The sequence below is a fragment of the Balaenoptera ricei genome, chromosome 5 (genome assembly GCF_028023285.1).
Source record: "Balaenoptera ricei isolate mBalRic1 chromosome 5, mBalRic1.hap2, whole genome shotgun sequence".
Lineage (NCBI taxonomy): Eukaryota > Metazoa > Chordata > Mammalia > Artiodactyla > Balaenopteridae > Balaenoptera > Balaenoptera ricei.
In genome coordinates this window covers 124,591,973-124,608,238 of record NC_082643.1, presented here as the reverse complement: position 1 = coordinate 124,608,238, position 16,266 = coordinate 124,591,973, and the positions used below count along the sequence as shown (strand labels likewise).

Here is a 16,266-nt window from a genome sequence, read left to right as displayed (position 1 = left end):
TTCTAATTTCACTTACCAAAATAACTATGTTATGTTAGTCCTGCCACATTTCGCCTGCCTAGGTAAGTGCTTCATTGATAAGTGTGACCAAGAAAACCACCAAAAGTAAGTTAAGTACCATAAATTGGCTTGTTTTGGGGTAGTGTTATTTTTAATTTTTCCATGACCAAGATCTCAAGTGTTCAAGTTTATAAGACAACAAAAATAACATAAAAACATGTAAAAATTTGTCCAACTGTTCTGTGAAATCTAGTGAAAACTAAACCTGACTTATCTTTTACTGTGTTTCAGTATTTTACACCGTATCAGTCACAAATTCGAGTACAATATTTATAGCTCATGCTCTTGCAATTTTGCCCCTTTAATCACTACTGGGTTTTTTCCAGTCTTCTCAAGGGCTTTTTAAATGTGTCTGACACCTGCCTGTTGCTTTTGGCTATTACAATTCAAATCAAGGTTTTATAAGTTCCAGAATGTCTAGGGAAGGCAAGTTAACCCAAGCGTTAACTATGGTTAAATGTTATGGAATAAGCTCATAAAAACCCAAAGTCACATGAGATAGAATTATATATATGCAATGTGAGTAAAGGATCTTGAAAATTAATGAAAAGTACAGCATCAGCACACAGAGAAGGCCATTTTGGGAAAGCACTTCAAAGAGTTTGAAAACAGGCATTAAGTACTAGGCAAGAAATGCCGTGGGCAAGTAAAAACCCCTAAAAAGTGAGAGGGTCTGGCAGAGAAGGAAACAGAATTCAAGCTGTTTTCTCAAAATGTATAATACAAACCTTCCCGACAATTCATTTATTCAAGAAAAGAAAATGACACATTTCTTCAGAACTTACACTGTGGGCACCAAGCTGACTACAGTTAAGCTAGCTATAAAGTTTGCTTGTGCACACCCCACCAGAAAAGTCCCTTATATTATTACTGACCACTCTCATGACTCTCAATCTCCTTTACTGACTACTGTGCACAATCTTAAACACGAGGTCTCAACTTCCATGTTTTAATCTCTAGAAATGACCTTTCTCTTGAGCTACAAACTCGTAATCAACACCCTTTTGGACATTTCTGCCATACTGTTCTAAAGGCATTTCAAACTCCAGGTATCTAAATCCCAATCTGGTACCTGCTCTCGCACCTCCAACCTACTTTTCCTCCTCACATGCTAACTCTTCCTAGAGTTGGGATATTTCCATCTGCCAGTCATTAAAAGTAAAAATTTTAATCACCTTTGACTTCTTTCTCATTTCTCACATACAATTAATCATCAAGATTCTAAATGCTATCCATTTCATTATATCACTTGCTTAGTCAAATGTCTTTCTTACTAAATCATGAGTTGGCAGATAGCAAGGAGACCATCTAATGCACTTTGTTTACCATGTATAGTGCCAGACATACAGAGGTGCTTAATATACATTTGAGTTATTGTTGCAATAGTAAAACATTTACAAATATTTTTAAAGTATTATAGACATGAAATTGTAATATTTATTTCAACCCCAATTAAATTTCATTCAAAAGAGATTTAAAAGAAGGAAAAAATAACTAATCTCTCTCAGCTGAAATCCACAAATAAAAATTAAACTGACACAACAACAAAATGTTCTATTATTAAGTAAACTTCTTGGAAGTGTAAAAGCATTCTTTTCCTTCTAAATTTCTCTAGGTCTTCTTAGATTCCAAATACTAAAGGTTTTGTTATTATTTGTTATATATATTGTCATTTTTTACTTTTAGCCACATGTTATAGAATACTTTCATGTCAAGACATTAATCTGATACAAGCCCAACTCAAAAAAAAATTTATTAACATATACGGTTTTAATATATGATGTCTCAAATTTAACATGTCAGCTTATATGGTGCACAAAATTTAAGTAAATTCAATCTAACTTCTACATAATTTTGTGATACTGACCATGGCACAGTAACTATTCTATTTGTCCTAAGAAAAATACATAATTATTAGTTATTCCCTAAGAGCCATTCAAACATTGATAAAACTAACTATATGTCTTTATTTAACACGGATGCTAATAACTGTCAACTTAAGAGTATGGGGCACATAAGACAACACTATTTGGAGACATCAAGATTTTTTTAAGTTGAAAAAAAAAAAAAAACCCCTAACGGAAATTAAACAGAAACTCAAAAGGTTTCAGACTCCAGATGAGCCCAAATAGCAATAAACTTGTGGAAGGAGAATAAAGAGTTAGGGTCCACAAAAGGCATGAAACTGGACATAGTTCCTAGTGAGACTCTAAATTAGAAGCTGTACCCAGGTGAAAGAAAAAATAACTAAAACACTAAAAGAAAGTATTCTTTATAATGTTGGGGCCTGGGGCCAGAACCAACACACCTTTATAGGCTTCAACTCAGAACTGCAGTAAAACAGGCAAGCTCAGGGTAGCCTCAAACCCAGTTTCTCCAGCCAACTTCCTCTCAGCGCTCTTCTCAGTCGCTTTCCACTATCTCGTGGAACATGAACAGAGGAGTGATGAATAGGAAAGGTCTCCTCCAAAGCCCTCACCCGAGGAACCGACAATCGCCCTGCGATTCCGCTCCCTCCCTGCGTTCCACTCATCGTGTTCAGCGCAGTACAGAACCCTTGAGCTGGCTTTTTCTTTTTTGGCCGCACTGCGTGGCATGCAGACCTTTCCCAACCAGAGATGAACCTGTGCCCCCTGCAGTGGAAGCTGGAGTCTTAAGCACTGGACTGCCAGGGACGTCCTGAGCTGGCCTTTTCAACTTCAGTTACATTCACTGAATCCAGACATAATATGTATGCCTTGATACTGACCTTAGAACTCTTATTTGATTAACAGACTTTTTTGTTTTGGTAAAGTTTAAGGTTTACAGAAGAACTGAGCATACAGTACCAAGAGTTCCCATATACTCATCCCTACCCCAACACACACTCAGTTTCCCCTATTCTTAACATATATTAATATATAATATAGTATGATACATTTGTCACAGTGAACCAATATTGATACTTTATTATTAACTGAAGTCCACAGTCTATTCAGGTTTTCTTAGTTTCTACCTAATGTCCTTTTAGGATCTGATCCAGGAAACCACAACAGTATATTTAGCTGTCCTGTCTCCTTGGGCTCCTCTTGGCTGTGACAGTTTCTGAGACTTTCCTTATTTTTGATGACCTTGACAGTTTCAGGAGTACTGGTTAGGTATTTTACAGAACGTCCTTCAATTTGGGTTTGCCTGATGTTTTTCTCATAGGTAGACATGGATTAGGAGTGTTTGGGAGGAAGACCTTGGGAAGAAAGGACCATTCTCATCGCATCATACACGGGTACATACTAACAACATGACCAATCGGCACTAACCATGATAAACTGGCTGAGGTAGGCTTCTCCACTATCAAGTAACTCTGCCCCTCCCTCCTCTCCATAAGGAACCCTCTTGTAAGGAAGTCATAACTATATGCAGCCCACACTTAAGAGTTAAGTAGTCATGCCCTCTAAAACTTCTTCACTTACGTTTTAAATATAATCCTCTCAAAAGGCCTATAGAGATGAAAAAACTAAGTCTTAGAGAACGCATTTAAGGTTACAGAGCTAAAAAGTGCTAGTGTTAGAAATCAAACCAAAGCTATCTGAATCCTAGCTTAATGCTCTTTTCATTGTAACACACTCAATCTCAAGGGCACAAATTATATAGTAATAGGTAAATTTCAAACTTCACATTATTCAACCACTAGTCTTTTTCCCTACACTTCCATTTAATTCATCAGGTTCCTGTTTCTTTGGCAGTGTTTACCCTTTCTTATTAACTCAATTAACTTCCACTACAAAGCCATGCTATTTTCCTCAGTTTTCTTTGTCTGAGAGAAACAAAATTATGTTTTAAACTAGGTCCCAGAAACATCTTTCCACATCTCTGAATCTGCCCCATAGAAACTGCCTGAACTACCTTCTCAAGTAATTTGGTGTAATTAATGAAAAAAAGCACTGGGAACTAGTTTTATTTAAAAAAAAAAAAAAAAAAAGGAAAATGGAAGACTGTATAATACAGTGGGCTTTAGTGCTTAGACTCTGGAGTCAGAAAGTCCTGAGATCAAATTTCAGTTCCATTACCACCACTTTGACTTGGAAAAGTCACTTCACCTTCTTAAACATCACTATCCTTAGAATCCTAGAAACTAATCTTAAAGCATTCAGTATGTAAAAGAGGTATCTATGCAGTTTTCCACACAATAGCTGCAAAATGAAAGCTCTATGATTTATAGACTAGCCCACATAATTTTTTTTAAAAAAAGTTTAAAGATGAACTTGGAACCTACAAAGTTCAAATTATCTTGTACCTTTGGTAACAGAATAGTAGGGGATCTGGTTAAACAAACAATAGTAATTATTTTGAATTGTGCACTGCTTTCAATAAAATATAGGTTTTTCCTGAAAATGGGATGTATTTTGCACAATTCCTCTCTGAGACAAGTGTCAGAAAACGTTTCCCCCAAAAGTTAAGGATATACTAAGTTCATTACATTCTTGTACTCGCCAATACAGCTAATAAAGGACTTGCTGAAAATCCCTGTCAGAGGCCTAATCACCCTTCTTCCAGAATCAGTAACAGTTCTTCATAAAGTAAAGCAGCCCAGCCATTCAAGGGTAATTAATCTATTGTAGCACTCCAGACAAAAAGCAAGCGAGAAGCAGAGAGGAAATTTCAACTGGAAAATATTTTGACGTAATTGACCCAGATGACAAACTAAACTTAAGCGTTTGTCAAGTGCTACAGTCTGCACAAAAACACATACAGATGCCAAAGGATATTAAGAGCCCACACAAGCCAAGGTGAAGTCTTAACTCTGAGTAGAATATAAATCTTGTAATCACTGTTTAGAAAAGATGCACAGGGGAAGATAAAGGGTTCTTTCATAAACTCAGAGAAAGAAATGTTTAAAGTTTTAAAATTCTTTATCTTCGGAATTAAAGGTAATCACCATTGCAAAAAGTGTTAGGGAGTTTATTCTTTCAATACATCCAAAACACTTGTGTTTCTCAATACCAGAGTCTACCTATTTTTTTCTGATCACTTTCAAAATGTGTGAGATTTGTTATTTCAAAATGTTCAAATTTAATTATAACACTTAAATCCCACAGAAAACAAATATCTTTGTTGGAAACAAAAGACAACTTTTTCTTTGTCGGAAAATAAAACTTGAAAGAATACAATATGAATTCCTAACTTCTTTGACTTGATATCCTCATACATAAACGGTATGATATAGCTATTTTAACTCTTCTCATAAGCATTAATCAGACCAAGATGAAAGGACCAATGAAAATGCATAGAAAAGCAAATTTTTTTGTGTGTTCCCAACTTTTTCTTTTGTAATTTTTAAACACATAGGAAAAGTTGAAAGAATAGTAAATGAACACCCATTGTTTACTTAATATAACCTCCACCCAGATTCAATAATTGAATAATACTGTCAAAGTATACTAAATTGTATAATGAATAAAAGTCCACATTAAATAAAAATTAGTAAGTAGGATATGTAATAATCCCTAAGCAAGTACAAACTCAATTTATTAAGAAAATTTCTTAACATCACTTATGTTTTGTGTGTGACCTAAATGAATTAAATAGTTAATGAAAGGTGCATATAAGTTAACACATAGTTGGCTATTTTACATGAAAAAAGAGTCTTCCTCCTTTTCTCATCATGAAAAAAGACAAAGGTGAAACTGTAAATTTATGAAAGGTTTCATATGCAAATGCAGTAATAAATATATTTCTAAGTAATCCTAGGATAGGCCAGAAAGCAGTCCTGGTAGCATCTGGAACTGTTATCTTGGATCACAAAAGAGTGAGATACTAATTTGTAAGGAAATATATGTGCTCTTTCTTCCTTGACATTCAAGTGTAAATAACTGTGAGCTAAATCCTCATTAAATAAGTTTTAGATTTCCAGTAGACAGGAAAAATTCAATTATGAATATACACTGTAGAAGGTAGGCACAGAAAAATGGAGATGACAGAAAAAAAAGAGTAGGAAATGCCAGTAAAATGACCATTTCCACTACCACAAGATAAGAGGACAAGGACCAAAGAGAAATCAAGATGTCTCTGGAAATTTCAAAATCACTCATTACTCCAACATTTAAAACTGCAACCTTTAAAACTATGGTCATGATTCAGCATAACTAATCATAGTGAAAATGGTCCCCTCCCCAAATCCCTATCCAATATCTTCTACAAGATAATAAAAAACAGGCAAACACTAGTGATTGTGAAGATACTGATTCTTAAAAAGCAAATAGCCTAAATACATCTAAATATCATTCCACAGAAAATTTAAGTATAGCTAATCCTTGAAAAATGCGGGGATGAGGAGCTCTGACCCTCCATGCAGTCAAAAATCTAAGTATAACTTAGTATAACTTATAGTTAGTATAACTTAGAGTCGGCCCTCCATTTACACAGCTTCCCCATATCCACGGATTCAACCCACCTCAGATAATGTAATACTATAGTTTTACTATAGAAAAAAAATCCACATATAAGTGGAACCACACAGTTCAAACTCACGTTGTTCAAGGGTCAAGAGTAAAGTAAAAGACTGACACTCTGAAATAAGTTTTATACGTTCAACCTGCCAATGATTTCAATGTTTTAAGATTAAAAAAACATACTTTATTACAAAAAATATTCCCTGACAACATCAAAATAAATTATCATGTACCTTTTCTGAAATGACTTTGATAGTTAACATATTTAAATATGTATTTTTGTGATAAAGTCTACAGAAATGGATTTAAGGTTTTATATATACATGTACATATATACTAAAATATATATATATATTTAGTAAATGGATATATTATCATGTTACACAGAAGTTAATAACAAAATTAATATCTAGTCCTATAGTAAATGCAAAACTACATATCAGGTAAGATAATCTATCCCAAGTAATAGGGCAGGGCAGTAAACAAATAAAATATGCATGTGTGTGTTTCAGAATATAAATAATGTATATATATCTTCTGACTGGGAAAGTGTTTTTAAAAAATTTATTTTCGGGGACTTCCCAGGTGGTCCAGTGGTTAAGAATCCACCTTCCAATGCAGGGGACACAGGTTTGATCCCTGGTTGGGGAACTAAGATCCCACATGCCGCAGGGCAACTAAGCCCGTGCTCTCTACAGCCTACGTGCCGCAACTAGAGAGCCCGCATGCCACAACTACTGAGCCCATGCGCTCTGGAGCCCATGTGCCACAACTAGAGAAGTCCACGTGCTGCAACAAAGAGCCCGTGTGCTGCAACTGAGCCCCGACGCAGCCAAATAAATAATGAATTTTTTTTTAAATGATTTGTACCATATAAGGTATTTGATTTCTTTTAAAATATTGTGTTTGTAAATATTAAATTTATTAAATTCAATCAAATTTATAATTAAGTCTTGGCTAAACAAGAGTGATTAGTACAATTTAAAAATGTACTAAAGGGGCTTCCCTGGTGGCGCAGTGGTTGGGAGTCTGCCTGCTAGTGCGGGGGATGCGGGTTCGAGCCCTGGTCTGGGAGGATCCCACATGCCGCGGAGCAACTAGGCCCGTGAGCCACGGTTACTGAGCCTGCGCGTCTGGAGCCTGTGCTCTGCAACAAGAGAGGCCGCGATGGTGAGAGGCCCGCGCACCGCGATGAAGAGTGGCCCCCGCTCGCCACAACTAGAGAAAGCCCTGGCACACAAACGAAGACCCAACCCAGCCATAAACAAATAAATAAATAAATAAATAAAATTTAATAAAAGAGTTCAGAATTTAAAAAAAAAAAAAAAAAAAAAAATGTACTAAAGAAACTAAAGAAAACTGGTTTCTATTACACATGTGTGTAAGAAATATTGAGAATCAAGAAACTAAACCATGATTTGCTGATTATAGGCACTAATTTATTTATCTCCCATCTCCCTATATTATATTGCCATCAATCTCAAATAAAAATCAACTACTCCTTAAGATGGCCTTTTATGCTCTCCTAAGGGTAGGAATCAGAGGATTGGACAGGGAGGGGTGCCTAGAAGACAGAGTAGCAGTTAAAAAATTTAACACCCTACCTTTACAGCTAGGAAATTCAGTCCACTCTCATTGGCCAAAGCCTTTGCAATCATTGTTTTAGAGCATCCAGGAGGCCCATACAAAAGAACTCCTTTAGGTGGCTGAATACCCATTTGGATGAAAGACTCTGAATGTTTCAAGGGCCATTCCACAGCCTGTTTCAGCTTCAGTTTGATATTTCCCAGTCCTCCTATATCTGACCAGGATACCTGCAAAACAAACAAACGATAAAAATTTTTTAAAATATATATGCAAGAAGGGAAACAGAACTATTTAAGAATCAATAATTTCCTAAAAATAATTTCAACAGCATCAAGAAGTAAATTAGGAGTTTATGAAATGTGAGCTGCATATTATAGAAATACTAAAGAAAAACAAAATGTTTCTGTTTGCCAAGACTTGTATAAGTAACTGGTTAAATGATTGAACATTCTGGTAAGTCTATATTCTATTCTACATGGCTGTAAAAACTAGCTTTCATCTGTTTGAAAATGGTTTGAATCAGTGATCCAAGGTCTCATATATATATCTAAGTTCTTATATTTCTTTTTTAGCAAAATTACTTTTAAATATACTTCTGTAGGTCCTTATGGAACATGTAATCTTTTCTGCCTTTGATATATCAATAAAGAATCCTCAAAATTTTGTTCCCCCCAGAAGGCCCCCCAAACAAGATAGCTCTTTAGATATTATTTACTTAATAAATATTCATTGAGAACTACGTACCATATAGTGTACACAGGAAATAGGTAAGACATAAATCCAGACTTTAAAGAACTTAACAACTATCAGTAACATGCACATAAATAACCATAGTACAATGGAAAGCATACTAACCACAATAACAAAGAAAGAGAAAAAGGCTTTGGGACTTCCCAGGAAGAAAAGATTATTTCCAGCTGGAAGGCAAATCTGAAAGCCAACTCTTGAAGCATGGATGAGATCCAGAAATGTGAAAATAGGGACAATGTCAGGTAGAGGCCAAAAAATTATGAAAAGCTCAGAAGGAAGTATGAAGAAGATGAGAGGAAAATGGATTTAAGGGAGGGAAATAAAAATAGAAAAGTAAGTTCAAGCCAAATAGTGGAGGACCCTGAAGACTAGATGGAGTTCACGAACCTCTTTATTCATAAGAAGTCTTTGAAGGTTTTTAATCTAGAAAGTGATATGGTCTGATCTGTGCTTCAGAAAGACTTCTCTGACAAGATTCATTAGAGAGGAGAGAAAGTGCAGGGAGAACAATTAAGGATCTATCACAAACATCCTTTAAAAAAAAAAAAAAAAAAAAAAGGAAGACTGAGCTAGGGTAACCACATGGAGATGATGAAGACACACCAGAAAAATACTACAGGTCTACAGCTGAGGGTTTTGAAGGCAGAGGAAGAAAGGGAGAATCTGAAGCTAAAGATTTCAAGATGGACTGATAAGAAGAATACAGACCACAGAAAAAATGATCAGTAGGAGAGAAAATAAATAAGATGGTTTTTTTGGATACACAGAATTGCACACATTCACAATTGAATATACATCACAAATGGAGTTGAACATATATCACAAATGGAGCTCTGGAAAGAGAATAGGGTTGAAATGTTAGATTTCAGAGATATCTACATACAAACAATAGACATCATGAGATCAATTAAAGTAGTCAACCATGAGAAGAGAAATGTGGACGAAAGGCAGGTCTATGGATGCTACCTACATTTAAGAGGGAAGAGGAAAAAAAAGAAAGAGGAAGAAAAGTCAGAAAACAATCTACAAACCCAAAAAAGAGAAGGGTTTTGTTTGTTTGTTACTATCAGGAAAAGATTACTTTTTCCAAATGAACTTGCATTGGTTTTGGGGGGCATTCTATTGTTTTTGTTTTTTGTTCACAGAACAAGGAGAATTCTGTATTATCAACCATAACCCTGAGCTCAGATTTAATTATTTTTTTCTAAATTGCTTTCTTGGGAGTTATTTTGAGAAGTGAGATTACTGGATTAAAAGGCATGAACATTTTAGGTCTCGTAATACATGATGCCCGTTTGCTATCCCAACCACTTCATCTATTTTAATGGCATGAGCGATACATGTATGTTTCCTTGCAGCATCATTAGCCTTGGGTTTTATTTTGACTTTTTTTTCCTAACTGATTTCTGATTTCACCAATTAATAAAGTTAAAATGAAACTTGAGATTAGTACACATGATCTTATGGCCCTAAAAACATCCAGCTATCATCAGCAGGAACAAAGTGACTGTTTACCGCAGAAGGTGACTGTGTTCGTATAACCAAGGCCTGATACAGGCAGAAGTGCAGCAGAGTTGTCACACCCTGAGGTGTAGTTCCTGCTTGTGCTCTCTGGTGTTTCTGATCTTTCCTTTATCCTTTTCTTCTACTTTTTAACTTAATTTTGAAATTTTTCAAACATGCAAAAGTTGAAGAAAAATCAGTACCATAAGTGAATATATACTCTACCAAAATTCACCAATTTTTAATATTTACCACTTTTGCTTTAGTACGTGCTCTCACTTTCTCCTTCTCTCTCTCTCTCTACACACACACACACACACAATACACACAAAAACACACATACTTTATCAATTTTTATTTTTTTTAACATCTTTATTGGAGTATAATTGCTTTACAACAGTTTTTTAGTTCCTGCTTTATAACAAAGTGAATCAGCTATACATATACATACATCCCCATATCTCCTCCCTCTTGCATCTCCCTCCCATCCTTCCTATCCCACCCCCCTAGGTGGTCACAAATCACTGAGCTGATCTCCCTGTGCTGTGCTATGCAGCTGCTTCCCACTAGTTATCTATTTTACATTTGGTAGTATATATATGTCCATGCCACTCTCTTACTTCGTCCTAGCTTACCCTTCCCCCTCCCCGTGTCCTCAAGTCCATTCTCTACGTTTGCGTCTTTATTCCTGTCCTGCCCCTAGGTTCTTCAGAACCATTTTTTTTTTTTTTAAGATTCCATATATATGTGTTAGCATACAGTATTTGTTTTTCTCTTTCTGACTTACTTCACTCTGTATGACAGTCTCTAGGTCCATCCACCTCACTACAAATAACTCAATTTCATTTCTTTTTATGGGTGAGTAATAGTCCATTGTATATATGTGCCACATCCATCTTCTTTATCCATTCATCTGTCAATGGACACTTAGGTTGTTTCCATGTCCTGGCTATTGTAAATAGAGCTGCAATGAACATTGTGGTACATGACTCTTTTTGAATTATGGTTTTCTCAGGGTATATGCCCAGTAGTGGGATTGCTGGGTTGGATGGTAGTTCTATTTTTAGTTTTTTAAGGAGCCTCCATACTGTTCTCCATAGTGGCTGTATCAACTTACATCCCCACCAACAGTGCAAGACGGTTCCCTTTTCTCCACACTCTCTCCAGCATTTATTGTTTGTAGATTTTTTGATGATGGCCATTCTGACTGGTGTGAGGTGATATCTCATTGTAGTTTTGATTTGCATTTCTCTAATGATTAGTGATGTTGAGCATCCTTTCATGTGTTTGTTGGCAATCTGTATATCTTCTTTGGAGAAATGTCTATTTAGGTCTTCTGCCCATTTTTGGATACCTAGGAATAAACCTACCTAAGGAGACAAAAGACCTGTATGCAGAAAACTATCAGGCACTGATGAAAGAAATTAAAGATAATACAAACAGATGGAGAGATATATCATGTTCTTAGATTGGAAGAATCAACATTGTGAAAATGACTATACTACCCAAAGCAATCTACAGATTCAATGCAATCCCTATCAAACTACCACTGGCATTTTTCACAGAACTAGAACAAAAAATTTCACAATTTGTATGGAAACAACAAAGACCCTGAAGAGCCAAAGCAATCTTGAGAAAGAAAAACGGAGCTGGAGGAATCAGGCTCCCGGACTTCAGACTGTACTACAAAGCTACAGTAATCAAGATAGTATGGTACTGGCACAAAAACAGAAATATAGATCAATGGAACAGGACAGAAAGCCCAGAGATAAACCCATGCACATATGGTCACCTTATTTTTGATAAAGGAGGCAAGAATATACAATGGAGAAAAGACAGCCTCTTCAATAAGTGGTGCTGGGAAAACTGGACAGCTACATGTAAAAGAATGAAATCAGAACACTCCCTAACACCATACACAAAAATAAACTCAAAATGGATCAAAGACCTAAATGTAAGGCCAGACACTATCAATTTTTAAATTTTCTGTTGAACCTTTTAAAGTAGGCTGCAGGTATGACACTTCTAAATACTTTAGCATACCTCTCATGAAAATAAACATTCTGGGAAGAAATTTTTAAGGAGGGTAGTCAACAACTATTAAAAATTAATAGATCAGAAAGTAGAGAGAATTAAAAAAAAATAGTCAGTAGATTTGGCAATGAGGTTACTGGATAGTGGTTTATTTCAATCAGTAGTTTATTTTTATGCCTTTTAAGAGTGGCATATATACATACATACAATACACACATACATGCATACACATGCATACATGCATACAGAGAGGGACAGTATGTATATATTATATATAATGGATAAAAGCTGTATTTATAACTATCATAAATACAGAAGTCAGGGAAGCAACTTATAAGAACTAAAATGATACTATGTTATTGTTATGATGCTGCATGATATCCATTCAGTTGTTACTATGCAACTATTATACCTATACAATGAGAACAGCATGCTCTGTTGGAGACCATGCTCCATGAGGAACAGCTATTCCATAACTTGGAGCATGTTTGAGTTATACCTTGAGTACTACAGCAGATTATTTACTTAAGCTAATTTAATAAGCACACATACAGATAAAATTTTCTTCAAGATTAGTACAGAACTATATCCTTCCTAATTAATAGCATTTAAAACAAAATTCAATGATATGCCTATAAATGGCTAGGAGAATGTTTTTCTCAGATATATATGAAACTAAATAAACCTGGCAATACAAACTGATAATTTTCATTATGATAAAATTTGGTATTTAATACATTTGAGTGTGTTTGGTTTTTAATCTGTCTTCTAAAAAATCTTTAAAAAGAGTCATTTAAAAGAACCTAATATCAGATATTAAACCCCTGAAGCACCTCCATGAAACACACATGGAAATCACCAAAATAAAAGATAAGGAAGTCCATATCATAAAAAGTGATCTCTTTAGTTACGGATCAGGGAATAGTAGCAAACAGTGTCAGCTGGACCAGGAGCTGAAGAAGGCGTGTTCCTCAAGAGAAATTAAGATGCTCCTGCCAGAAAACTGAATGTTCACTGGACATGGAACAGGCCAAAACACCAATGCCACTGCGTGGACACTATAGTAGTCTATACTGAGGAGTTGGTCCATTGCCCTGAAGGCTGTAAGAACCAGCAGAAAAGTGAAACAATCCTATCCCCTTCCTATCTCCTGACCTTTGGGGCCCTTGCTTCACCAACTGTCCCTCTCTATTCCTGCTTTAATTATATTCTTCACTACATTTTTTTCCTCAGCCTACAAATATTTCCTGTTTCTCCCTATCCTTCAAAACAACTTTACTTTGATATTATTTCTACCTAATATTATATCTCCTCCTTTCTCACCACTAAACTTCTTGAAAGATAGTTAATACCCCTCTACTTCTACTGCACTTATATTTTCCACTTTATATTTCAGTTAAGTATTTATCCCCCCAAGCAGTGATAGGAAAGGAGAGTAAAAGATAAAGATAAAAAGTTTAAGATTGGCAGGAAAGCAGGGAGCTAAGGGTATTATGTCAGAAGGTCTCTAGACTCTCAGGAAAATATGAGGCAAAGTCATCTGCAGAAACATCAATCAATCTATTAAATACTGACTAAATGCCTATTTCATACTATGCTGGTTCCTGGGAACAAAATAGTTCCTGTCCATACTGAGTTTTTGACCTGATGGAATATTTCCTTAAAAAGGCATACTTTCATAATTATGCAATTACTATAAAGCCTGGTATATGCTAAAAGGGTAGTCACAGAGTTTAAATGGACGGTCAGGAAAAGCTTTTCAGAAGTGACATATGAGGTGGGATCTAATAAACACAGAAATTAGCCAGCTGAAAGTAACAGCAAATGCCGTGGAGAAGACAAAGGTAAAAAAAGCATTATATATTAGGAGAATTAAATAAAAGTAATTCAGTATGGCTAGAATTTAGAGAGCCAGAAGAGGAGTAGAAACAAAAGAGGTTAGCCAGCATATGGAGCTATCAGACCTTGAAGACTCATAAAACATCAAGAAATTTAGACTTTATCCTGAGAGCAATGGAGAACAATTTAATCAGGGAAATGACATGATCAGACTGCTGGAAGACCACTGTGGTTATAAAGTAGAGTGGGAATTAGAATTGGGAGGGTGAGGAGGAGAGGCTTCTACAGTAATTCCTATAAGAGACTGTGGTAATCTGCACTACTGTAGTAGCAGTAGGGCTATGGAGAAAACAAAAAAGGATAAAAACTATATTAAACAAGGCTAACCAATGAGTCTTGATAATTAATTAGATTTGGAGAGGAGACGGTAAAAAAAGAAAATGAAATCAAGGGTAACAGTCAGGATTCAGACTTGGGCAACTGTGTAAATGAAAGTTACATTAAAAGAGAAAAAAAATACATATTTGAAAATTAAGGAATTAGTTTCCAATTACTGTACCGTGGTTGGAATTTACAAGGGAAAGAAATTCAATAAACTTTGGGAAATGTCTTCTATGTGCTCAACTTGTCTTAGGGACTATAAGTGCACCAAGGTTAAGTGAAATAATATCTCCAAATATTTTTAATCTAGAAAGAGGAATAAGAAAAAAGTATCCTAAAAAACAGAGTCTTTGTCTAAAGACATAAAATATCTGTCTTCACACAAATTAATACAAAAACTACTGAAAAAAATATAAAATAGGTTAAGATATTCTTAAATATGTGAGATAGTGAGGACAGAGATTTGGAAAATGTTACATATATGAAAAACTTATGTCAAGCTGTTAGAATATGAAAGTTATAATAGCAATTCCCACCTCATATGTTTATAAGGATAGCTATTATATAAGTACAGCCTATAAGAAATTACAAAGGACAATATAAGAATTACCTATTTCCCCAACACCTAAAAGTAACCATTTTTAGTATTTTGGTGTAGTACCTTCTAGTCTTTCAAATGCCTGTGCATGCATTTTCATTGAGATCGTAATATATACACAATTCTATATTCGCGTTTTAAAAACTTCATACATTTTTTTGTATGAAATTACTAGTTACTGAATCACTTTGGGCAATTTGCTTCATCTCTCTAAACTTCTTTCTCATCTGTAATAGGGGACAATAAAACCTAAGCTTTCAGGATTATTGTGAGAATCAAACAGTATAGTAAATATTTCATTAACTGCACTTTGCCTGGCACATGTTAACTAATAAATACTAGGTAGGTATTATTTTATTTAAATGTCTGAAAGATGATTACAATGAACAGTCATATCTTAAAGGACTAGTGACAAAAGATAAAGGACAATCAAGCCATTACATTTGTAGTTTCATGAACAATATTTAATTACCATAACTTTTCTATTCTTTTTCTTTTTGTCTGATTACTACATTTCTTAAAATAAGGGCAAACAAGTTTTGCATTTTAATTTAGCACCTGAATGCCAAATAAATGATGGGTCTTTGTATAGCTAAGATACCTATTAAAAATAAATATAAATTGGCTTTAAAATACTATTGCATAGGAGAGTCTTAAAGCACAGAAAGTCATGGGAAAATTAGTCAGTAAGAGAAGAATAAACACCAGCATGAAATCATAAAATCCTAGAACTAGAATAGGAATTCACAAACTAGCTGGTTCACTATCCTACCTTCAGTCAGTATTTCATCTTTCAAGTCCTCTCATCTTTCAACAAATACTATTTTATGCTCTTTAAAATTATTTTTAATTCTATAACTCTCTTAAGTAAGTTACACTATATCGTAACTGCCAGAAAATTATTCCTACAGTCTAACCTAAATCACTCCTGATAATATTATTCTCGGGCCCTTTCCTTCCTTTTTTGTCCTGATGAAAATAGTGAACAGCTGCTCACATATGGCTTTATAACTTTTTGAATTAATAATAAAGTTAGAAGTGACGGAACAGCTGTCAAACAAGCACAGACAGCGCAGTGACATAAAT

At 35.0% G+C, this 16,266-nt stretch overlaps 1 protein-coding gene across 2 annotated transcripts in view; it reads right to left on the bottom strand.

Moving 5' to 3' along the window:
* The window catches only part of AFG2A (AFG2 AAA ATPase homolog A), a 339,619-nt gene that overhangs the window by 252,140 nt on the left and 71,213 nt on the right, over positions 1-16,266 (bottom strand). For both annotated transcript variants that reach the window (XM_059923550.1, XM_059923551.1), the window contains exon 11: positions 8,093-8,302. In XM_059923550.1, the coding sequence (XP_059779533.1) occupies positions 8,093-8,302 (210 nt within the window). The remainder of the gene's footprint in view (positions 1-8,092; positions 8,303-16,266) is intronic.